The sequence below is a fragment of the Miniopterus natalensis genome, chromosome 10 (genome assembly GCF_054644295.1).
Source record: "Miniopterus natalensis isolate mMinNat1 chromosome 10, mMinNat1.hap1, whole genome shotgun sequence".
NCBI lineage: Eukaryota > Metazoa > Chordata > Mammalia > Chiroptera > Miniopteridae > Miniopterus > Miniopterus natalensis.
In genome coordinates this window covers 76,916,053-76,926,334 of record NC_142090.1, presented here as the reverse complement: position 1 = coordinate 76,926,334, position 10,282 = coordinate 76,916,053, and the positions used below count along the sequence as shown (strand labels likewise).

Genomic DNA, 10,282 nt, shown 5'->3' with positions numbered 1-10,282 from the left:
TTTTAAGTACCACGGGCTTCAGTCTTGCAATGGAAAAAGTACAAAAGTCACCTTATGTCTTACAGTGCAACAGTTTTAATAGTCCACACTAACACAGGCAGGGCAGTTTTGTAGGTCAACATTAAAAGCAATCTTGTCTCACTTTATACGCTTCTACTGGGAATGTTTCCCGTGCTCTCCCATCCTTTCACTTAAGGTGTGAGTCTACAGAAGCGCTTCTGCAGCGCGTGTCTCAGGCATTAGAAACAGCTCGGTGATGGTGATGGTGATGGTGATGGCTCTCCACCAGCGAGCTCTTTATCAGGGCCCGGCTTCCTCACTGCAGGGGCCGCGCAATCCCAGGGGAGCCACCACCTCGCTCATCCCCACGGGTGACACAAGGGGCGGAGGCCACGAAGGAGCTTTTCCAACGTAACGATTACGCCAGCGTCCTCTGTGGCGGGTATTTTCTCTTACCACAAATAAATATTTAATGCATCCTTGAGTCACGAAATATTGGAAACTTAAATCGACACTTCCGTTCCCAGGAGAATAACATCGCGGCGCCTGGAGCGGGCGCTCTAACTGGGCGGGACGCGGCTCCGGCGCGGGGGCGGCCAGGATTCTCGGGTTCGGAGCTGGGGTGGGGGAGGCTCGGCGGGAAGAGAGAGACAGTCCCATCCGATCCGGCTACTGCTTGTCGTCCTGGGCGTCGCCCGGGAAGCCCGTCTCCTCCTGGGGCCTGACTCCCTCGGGGAGCAGAGTGGCCCGAACTTTCCGCTTCTCCTTAAAGCGCCCCGAGCGCGAGATCTTCAGGTTGCGGCGGCTGTTGCCCGATTTCTCCCCGCACAGCTTGTCTGGCTTGTGGGGCTCGCCGGCGCTCGCCAGGAGATTGGGGTGCTGATTCTCCCGGGAGCTGCTCGTCCAGTCCGGGCTGGGCTGTGCGGGCGGCGCGGGCTCCCCGGGGGCGGGCTGGGCGGGAGGCTGCCCCCCCAGCGGGGCCTCCTTGCTTTTCTTCCTGCTGTTCGTTAGCGATTTCCACCAGGGGCCCGAGCCGCCCGGGCCGCCGCTGTCGGCCATGCCCGCGGCCGGGGGGCCGGGGCGCAGCGCGCGCGCGGAGAAGGGGCCTTGAACGCCGCGGTAACCTCTCGCCGGGTGGCCTCCGGCGTCCACTCCGCTTCCTCCCGCTTCTCCCACCCGGGCTGCGTGCGGGGTGGGGTCCGAGGCAGCGGTCTGTGCTGGGGTAGAAAACAACACTTGCTTACTGGCGTTGTCGAAGTCACGCCCCCACGCGCCCCGGTACACCCCAATCCCATTTCCTCCCCTTTGCTCCCCGAGCGCGACGCTGGACCCGCGGGGGTGGGGTCTGAGCGCTCGGAGCCCAGAGACGCGCAGCCCTCGGAAGGCCCCGCAGGGGCGCAGGGGCGCAGGCGGACGGGTGGCCTCCAGCGCGCCACCGTCTGGTCAGGAGACCGAGCCCTGGCGCTCCCCAGCCGCAGGAAGAGCAGTGGTCAGCGCGCGAGGGGCACCCAGGGGAGGTTCCCCGGCATCTGGACTGACTGAGTCAGAGAGGGGACGTGGCCTGTCCCGTCACTCGACCTGGTGGTAGGCGGCCGCCCCAAGGTGACCCACCGGGTCCGGGAAGGACTCTTGGATGAGCGCTGGGAGGGGAGCGCTGGGAGCCAGGGCGTCCCCCTGCAGGTGAGCAATGGCCATTAGCCGCCTGTCAAAGGTTTTTGCTCCTCAGACCCCTGTCCCAGGATCCCTTTTCGATGTGATTCTTTAGGGGAATTTACAAGCCAGGCAGAGAGCGAGGGACAGGCTCTTGGTGTTGTTTTGTTTCTTTTAAATTCTGCTTTGGACATAACTTCTGCCTTGTGACTGTCAGAGAAGTATGACCAGACTTAACTCCCCTTGAAAACCGCCAGCCCACTCTTCTTTTAATTCCCCAGAAACGAACCTGACATCTCTTGGAAGCCACCCCCAGACAACGGTTGAGACGAGGCCCGGCGGCAGATGTCCCGTTCCCTTAGCTCCGTATTAAAGTGTGCCCCGGGCCTGTTTATATTAATTAGGCAGCTCAAGCCAGGAGAATTTTAGTTACAAATTAAAGGCTCTGTTGGTTTCCTTGCGCAACTCCCTCCTGCGAGGAGAGCGCGCCCCAGGACCTCCGCACCAACTGGGGGCCTCCCAGCTTCAGAGAAGGCGATCTGCGGAGCGGCAGGGACGTCTTCAGCACCTAGGGTGCTGATCATCCGGGAAGCCGGAGTCCTCCGACCCCTGTCTGGGCGGGTCTGTCGGGCCCTCCCTCCCCGAAACGCGCAGGATTCGCTTGCGCCGCGGCTCGTTTCCCGGTGTCCGCCGGGCTCCCTCCCACCCCACGCGCCCGGCGCTCCGGGGACCTGCGGGCGCGCTCGGGAGCGAGGCTGCGGCCGACTTTGCTGTTGGAGGTTGTCCTCCTGCAACCCGGCAGGGAAAGTCTGAGCGCCTACCCGGGCGCGCGGCGGCCGAGAGCGCGCCACCGCCTCCTCCGCAGGACGCCCCGAGGGCACGCTCCTGCTGGGGCTGGAAAACAATACAAAAGCAATGGCCAAAAGTTCTTTCCGTGCCCACACCCTACGGCCAAGTTTGCAGCTGGGCGTGCCAACATCCTGCTCCCTCTACTTTGCAGATCGGAAAGGCACCCCGAAGTTATTCTTGGTGGTGGTGGTGGTGGTGGTGGTGGGGGGGGGGGTCCCGAGGCTACGCTCCGTCTTCTTCCCTACACTTTCCTCTGCGCACCAGCTCGTGTGCGCGGAAGGGATCGGCAAGAACTGCTCCAGGAAAAGATTGCACAGGACACAAGTGTACACAGAGCGCCCGGGACTCGCAACTTCTCCTCGGGCGCCGGAGGAGCCCTCCCCACCCCCAGGGTGACACCCCAGCGCCGGCTCCGTCCGGGCGGACGCAGAGCCCGCCGGACCGCTCACCTGGTCGGCACCCCCGCGGCTCCGCGCCCGCGACAGCTCCAAAGCGGCGCGCTCGGGCCCCTGGAACCCGGCGCCGCGCCCCTCCGCGCGGTCCCGGAGGTCGGGCTTCTTTCCGGGAGGCTTGCCAGCCGCAGTCTCCGCAGTGCAGCCGAGCGGATTGCTGCGAGGGGTTCCCCTCGGCACCCCCAACTTCTGCCCGCCGCTGCTGCGGTGCAGAGGGCCCCGCGGGTGCCCCGGCCGCTCCCTCGCGTAGCCGCCGCTCGCCCCGGGCGCGCCCCTCTCCCCGGCCAGCGCCGCCCGCGAGCCGCCGGAGAGGGCCCCGGCGCGGGGAGACACCTGCCCACCGGCTGGGCACTCGCCAAGTGACTCCAGAAACCTGAACCCCGGGGCAGCGGGAAGAAGAAAAAAAAAAGCAAAGAAAAAAAAAAAAAGCAGCCCAGGAGGCGGCCGCGGCTGCCACAGGTGCAGGTAGGACTTTGCATTTCCGGCCTCCAGGGGAGAGATTGGGCCGGGTCGCGGGCGGGGCGCCAGCCTCGCGGGGCCTGATTGGAGAAGCGCCGCCGGGCCGGCTCCCCCGGGCAGCAGCCGCGGGGGGACGGGGCTGGGGTGCGCTCGGGTGGGTGCAGGAGGCCGCAGCTCTGCCCCTGCCCCTGCCCAGCCCCTGAGCCTGCCCCTGCCCCAGCCCCTGCCCCGATTTCTTTTTTCCGTTCCTCTCCGGGCCCCACCCCGGCCGCAGCTCCGGGAGCAAACTCTGCTAAGGCCCGGGAGCCGTCCCGCGCCCCGCGGAGGCTGCGGCCCCGAGCGCCGGGGGACGCGCCCCTGTGGTTACCTCGCTCCTGCCTCAGCCGCAGCCGAGGAGCGAGGCGAGGACCTGACGGTGAGGGGTTGGTCACCCAGGGCTGCCAGGCTGGTCCCAGGCAGACTCGGACCTGAAGCCGGGAGGTCTGACCGCGGCGCCCGGGGGCCTGACCCGCACGTTAGACGGCGACCCGCCAGCGTGGGCTCCCGGCCCTCCTGAGGCTGTGCCCGGCCCTCCTGAGGCTGTGCCCGGCCCTCCTGAGGCTGTGCCCCCCCGGAGGCCAGATCCAGCCCCAGCCGCTGCAGGACGCGGGCCTGGGTTATGTCAAGGCTCAGGAGGCCTTTCAGCTCCCGGCCACATGTCCCTCGTTTTAATTCACTGACAGAAAGGTGTGGCCATAGGGCATTTTCACAAATGCAGTCAGACGCGGGTCTGCTCCATCGTCCGGGACGCTCGTTTGCAAAGACCCCTGTTTTGATGTTCCTGGAGCTCTGAGTAATTCCTCTGAAGGCCGAGTACCCAGCGACTGATGTCCCCGCATCTCTGTTCTGGGGGCTTTCTGTGAAGTACAAAAATAGTGGGAGACGTAGAATTAGTGGAAAGAAATCTGGATGGAGTATTTCAACACATGGCATGTAATAAAAAGATAAATACTTTAGAGTGTTAACTTCTTACTTTAGCATTCTTGGAGTTTTAAAAGATATGCACAGAAGCGTGTATTTGAAAGTGAGGCATCTTCATATAGTATTGAGATTCATTTATTTATCTTTACCCGAGGGCCAGGGACAGAGCCTGGAACCCAGGTACTTGCCCTTGGCTAGAATCGAACCCAGGACCCTTCAGCCTGCGGGCGGACACTATAGCCACTGAGCCATACTGGCTAGGGCTTGCGATTCCTTTCAGAGTAAATGTTCCACGCTAGCACCAGGACTGGACAAAGACAGGCCGCCAGCCGTGCCAGCTGCGAGGGGAGGACCGGACAATCATCCTAGTGCCACCTCATCACGGATGAAGACAGTGGGCCAAGGGGGAAGACCCTGGTCAGGTATCATCACCCTGCAGAGTTATGGAGCTGGCTTGCTGCACTGTTGATCCAATGGGCGAAAGAATGAAGACACTTAGGGGGAAAAAATTAGTTCTGCCAAATGGCTGGCTCTTCATGTACATGATTTAACACAGGTGCCAGCGTTTTTTTAATAAAGGATCATCTAACTGCTGAAATAAACGATTCGTTCTCTCCCTGCCCTCCCATTTATATTTAACAGGTCTGATATTTCTGTTAGGTCAACACCAGCCCACTCTTCCTAATGCCCTATTCCTACTCCCTTTGTGGTCTCGTTTCTTGGTGTCTATTGTAGGCTCCCCGTCTTTGTGGTCTCATGTCTCGGATATTATTGTAGGCTCCTCATCTTAAAGATTATTTGTAAGAAAATGTAAGGCCTAAGACAGAGGTGACCTACTCTAGAAAGGATTTTCAGGAGCTATGGGGCACTGCCAGGCAGGACCGCTTGATACAAGTTCATGGCTGGAGGACTTTTTTGGACAATGAAAACGAGATCCTTGTGAGCACCTGCTCCCAGTCACAGCCTCTAGGGACAAGTCCATTTGTTCTTTCCTGCCCTGCCCCCAGGTCTTTTCTGTTCCAAAGTAACCCAATTGTCCGTGCAGCCCTGTGGGTGGGCAAGGGCAAGCCTCAAGGGTACGGCCCTTTACCTACACTTAACAAGAGAAGTATCTCCTATTAATCACTCTACTTGGGGTGACCCCTTCGCTTAGAATTCTGTCCCTTTTGCTGCAGGAGGCCATCGACTCTAAAGTTGTTTTGATGCCCGATTGTTTTCGGCAGATTTCATCCAAATGATTTAGCCCTCCACGGGCAGGAATGGGTGGGGTTTATACTGTAAATTGCTCACTTGGTGTTTGTCCCCTTAACTAGACTATACTGTTCTAGTTATTTATTTGTTTATTGCTTGGTTTCCTCACTAGCAAACCAGTACTTTTATTTAATGGTCTTTTACATAACACTTCCTATGTGCCATGTGCAGTTCTGATTGCTTTATAAATATTAACTCTGTTAATCCTCTTAAAAGCCCGGTGAAATAGGCTTGTTATGATTATAGATGAGGTAACTGAGACAGTACAAACATAAGTGACTTGCTCAAGGTCACGCAGCATGTGACCCCAGGAAGAAGCTTTCGGAGTCCAGGGACCTAACGAGGCATTGCGCTGCGCGTCTCTCCGTGAGCTCTAGCACGTGTCACTAGAGAAACTTTAGGACATGGCACGCTGCCCAGCAATAATAGCTCTCAATATTGCTGAATGAGTGACCGTTTAATGCAGAACTATGAATGCTTTGTGGGTTATAATAGGACTGACTTGTACAAAGAAATGTAATAAAAGTAGCAATGAAATAAAATTTTGACCTGCCATTGCATGTAATAAGAGCCTGGTTTTCTTTAATGCTGAGACGTGAGTCCAGTAGGGGGCCCAAATCATCTGACGAGTTTTTGTTGTTTCTGTGTTGCAAGGCCACTATCACGCTGTGGTCTCTGAAGGAGATGGAACGAGGTGGCGGTGGACAGGGAGGGATAAGGTAATGCCAGAGGGTGGCTGCTGGGGTTTTATTAAACATTATACTGAGGGAATAAGTAAATAAAGGACACGGCATCCCGGAACAAGACCCCACAGCACACCTCAACTCCCTCGGGAAACAAAGATAATTCAACTTTATTGTCTGTTAGAAAATCATTGATGTAAGAGCCACGTGTTACCAATCAAAGGTAATGTTCTCTGGCTTGTCACCTGGTTCCCGATCAGGGCTGGGGAAAACTAGCTCCTTTTAAAGGTGACCTGCCATCTACGGTTGTTCATTCCCCCTTTCAAAGGGTGGACTCGGTGATGCCATGTGCCAGGTTCTGTTTTTTCTTTTGTGGTTTGTCGATGGCAGCTCATTTGTCACATGAGTGCAGGTGGAAGGTGGATTTCTGATGATAGGGTATCATGATGCAGGAAGTGAATCTTTTGGTTCCCTTACCTGCATCAAGGCCAATGTCAAACTTACATAGTTCAAAATCCGTAAGAAATAGTTGCTTTCCTAACCCATGGGCTGCCAGGGGAGGTGTAGCAAAATTTGGGGACTCAGCTCCGATCAGTGCTGACACAGGCAAGTCTCTCACTGTACACTGTGTTAGTGAGCATTCATCCATTTGATGTCATTTACTTTACACAGGGAGAGAAACTGCTTCAGCTGTGACTATAAACCTTTTATTATAAGGGCAAATTAAAAATTCTTACCGTGGACTTTTCAGTTTATCATGAGCTTATTCAAAAACAGGTAGTGTTCTTTCCTTTTTGTTTTTGTTTTTTAACAGCAGAGCAACCCTGAGAGGTAGATATTAGAAATCCTGGTTTTATCATAGAAAGTTGAAACGATTTTCTCAAGGTCACAGGACCCTAAGAGGTGGAGTTGTTTTCATTCGGGTTGAGTAACTGCCTCTAACACAGTGCTTTTCTGATATTGCTATTTGAATCTCATATTGCTTTTTAGTTAATCTTCAGATCCCTAAATGTTTGTTGGTATCAAGGCTATCACATCAAAAGAGATCGTCACAACATAAAAACTCTAATTAGGTCATTGCTTTCTAAGTTTCCCCCTCAGAGCACTGCTAAGTCATATACAGTTGCTTGAGGGGCGGGGGGGGGGAGGGCAAAGTAGCTTTACAGTTGTGAGGACTCAAAACACACAGTTTATTCTTGAATTATTACTTACTAATTATTGTATTATTTTGCATACAAAAAACCCCCTACTTTTGCCCCACCCTGTATGAAAGCCCTGTGGAATCTCAAGAGCACTCAAAGCTCCAAACAGTGCTGGAAATTGTATTATATACATTTCTTGTGAAAAGACTTGACGGTTGGTTTGAGTTACGGTTTGGCTCTGGGAAAGTTACTTAATAGCTTTAGGCTCTGGTTTCCTTAAATCTAAAGTGGGGAAAACACTATCTGCGTCTCCGGGGGTTGCCGAGGTTGCAGCAGACAATACATTTATTGAGGCCCCGGCACTGGCCCTGGCACGTCAGAGGCACTGGGCCATCCTTAGCGTCCTCTGGGCTGGTTTCTTTCTTAGGCCGCGTGGGGGGATTACGGGAACCAACTCTCCAAGCCAACCCCTTTCCAGGGCTTTTGGAAAGTAACGGTCCAGGGTCTTAAAGATCGCTGTCTTCATTGTAGGTGCGGGCCAGGTTTTATTCCTTAAAGACCGTAACGTAAAAATATACCGGAGTATTTAACAGACAGCAATTGGCTAGGAATCTAACCTTTCTCAGGAGCACACGTAGTGATCGAATCGAATCAAGCCCAGGTGGGCTGTATGGGGCTCAAGACTGCAGGTCCTCTCGGCACCCAAACCTCATTACCCGTCGGGAGAGGAGGCAGTGCGCTGGGTTAAGCCTGAGAGCCGCGCTGCCGGAAACGGGGTGAACAAGTCAGGAGCCGAAACCCTCAGGAGGGAGGTCACCCCGACCGCGGTGCAAGCCCAGGGCTCTGTTTCTCGCGCGGCCCCGTTAGTTCCTGGGATCTTCACCTGGGACCTGCATCCCCGGGGCCTAATCGAAGGGGGGAAAAGACAGGAGCGCCCGTCTCTGCTGGTTAGACGGCAGGGCGCCACGCCTCCCACCCCCCAGAAGAGTTTCTATTTTATTAAAGTAATATATGCACACGGTTTAAAAGTCAAATGTCATTGCGGGGCTTATGGCAAATTACAGAGCCTCCTTACAGTATCCCCCCTCCCCCCCAGTCCTTGCCAACCACTTTCAACAATTTGGATTTTTATCCCCAGCAGTGATGCAACTCCAGGATTCTCAATAATATGAGTATCACACTCTTACGGTTGATCGATACCAGACATTCTCTGTTAATTTCCTAGTATGGTATCTGCAGATTTGGTTCTCTTACTCCCCCCCCCCCCCGCCTTCTGCGTTTCCTCCTCGATGTTCCCACCAGCGTCTCATGAGAGCCTGTGTTTAATGGACCACTTGTGTTTATATTATTGCACCCGTGTGGATATTGTTTGGGCTAAGCGCTGGAGTGTACAGATGGCGATATTTGCTGCCTTGTTTTTTGTCTTTCCCTGCAGTTCATAACGGCCTCCCCCCCCCCCCGACACTTTTAATTTACTTACCCTTGTTCCCATTTCTAGTTCTTTCTACACCTTCCAGTGGCTTCTTGGTCCACTCTTTACAAGTTCAGCTGTATCAGGAATGCGTGTGTCCGTTTTGGTTTCCCCGACATGACCGCTGCTGGGCGCCTCCTTATGTACTGGCTTCTCCGGCCTGCGGCACAGCCTCCTCCTGGGGGCGCCTGGGGTTGGAGACCCTGTTTCCTGGTACCGAGTCCCCCCCTTCTTGGTGGACGTGTGTGTCCTGGGGGGGCACAGTCTGATGGTGCAGCAGCAGGAAGCGTGGTGGTGGCAGCCCTGACATGGCTGTCCCTTCATCACACTGTCCCCGTCTGGACGGCTGGGGCTCCATGCCCAGCACACCGCTGTCCTCCCGGGACCTCCTTTTACCTTTATTCCCGAGAGTCCCTTTGCCTCCCCCCCAGACAACAGGACATCCACAAGCACAAAATCGACCTTGGCCTAAACACACAAGATACTGTAAGTAACTCAAAATGGACTGTGGATTTTAAACGTAAAATTATAAAGCCTTTAGAATCAAATACAGAATGTCTTGAGGACCTAGGACTAGGGGACGAGTTCTGAGACGCGGCTAAAAGCACAATCCCCACACAAGAATGATGCAGTTGGACTTGCTCAAAACTAAAACACAAGCTTTGCTCTGAAGAAGACTCTGGTGAGAGGATGTGAAGACAAGCTACCGACTAGGAAGGCACTTGCAAACCACACATCTCACGAAGGCCTTATACCTACGCTATATAAAGAACTCTCAGAATTCAACAGTAAAAACAACCCAAGTATGAAGCGGACAAAAGACATGTGAAGGCCTGTTTCACTAGAGACACAGATGACAGGTAAGAACACGAAAAGACGTGCCACATCGTTCACCTCTGGTGAAATGCAAACTAGAGCCTTAATGAGATGAGATAGCCACATGCACTTGTCAGAATGGCTAAAATGAAAAAAGAATGGCAACACCCAGGGCTGATGTGGTTGTGGAGAAGCGGAATCACTTACAGACTGGAAGGGGGAAGGAAAGGGAGCCACGCGGTGAGGTGGGTGGGCTCCAGGGGCAGCAGGCCCGGGCCTGGTGTGTGTGGGGGGTGTGGGCTGAGCATGAGACCCAAAGCTGGGCCCAGAGGGGTCACGATCTGACAGCATCCCCACACCTGCTCCCACGCCCTCTGGCTTCGGGGATAACCCCTCGAGGTTGGTGGGTCGGGCTGGCGGGCAGGCACGTTCACATTTCGAAGGGAGAAACCTGAGATTCAGAAAAATTAAAATCCATGATCTGTGATGGAGCCTCTAAGGTGTGGTGGCTCTAAACCCAGCGCTCCTGTAGGGCCACCCCGCTGCTCC

General features: G+C 55.1%; 1 protein-coding gene across 1 annotated transcript; it reads right to left on the bottom strand.

Moving 5' to 3' along the window:
- Positions 1 to 669: 669 nt before the first annotated feature.
- On the bottom strand, positions 670 to 1,059 carry PRR15 (proline rich 15). The gene has a single exon (XM_087821431.1). The coding sequence runs from the start codon at positions 1,057 to 1,059 to the stop codon at positions 670 to 672; it is 390 nt and encodes a 129-aa protein (XP_087677557.1).
- Between the last annotated feature and the right edge of the window lie 9,223 nt (positions 1,060 to 10,282).

Coding starts and splice junctions, on each gene's coding strand:
- PRR15 (XM_087821431.1), bottom strand. CDS start 1,059: ATGGCCGACAGCGGCGGCCCGGGCGGCTCGGGCCCCTGGTGGAAATCG.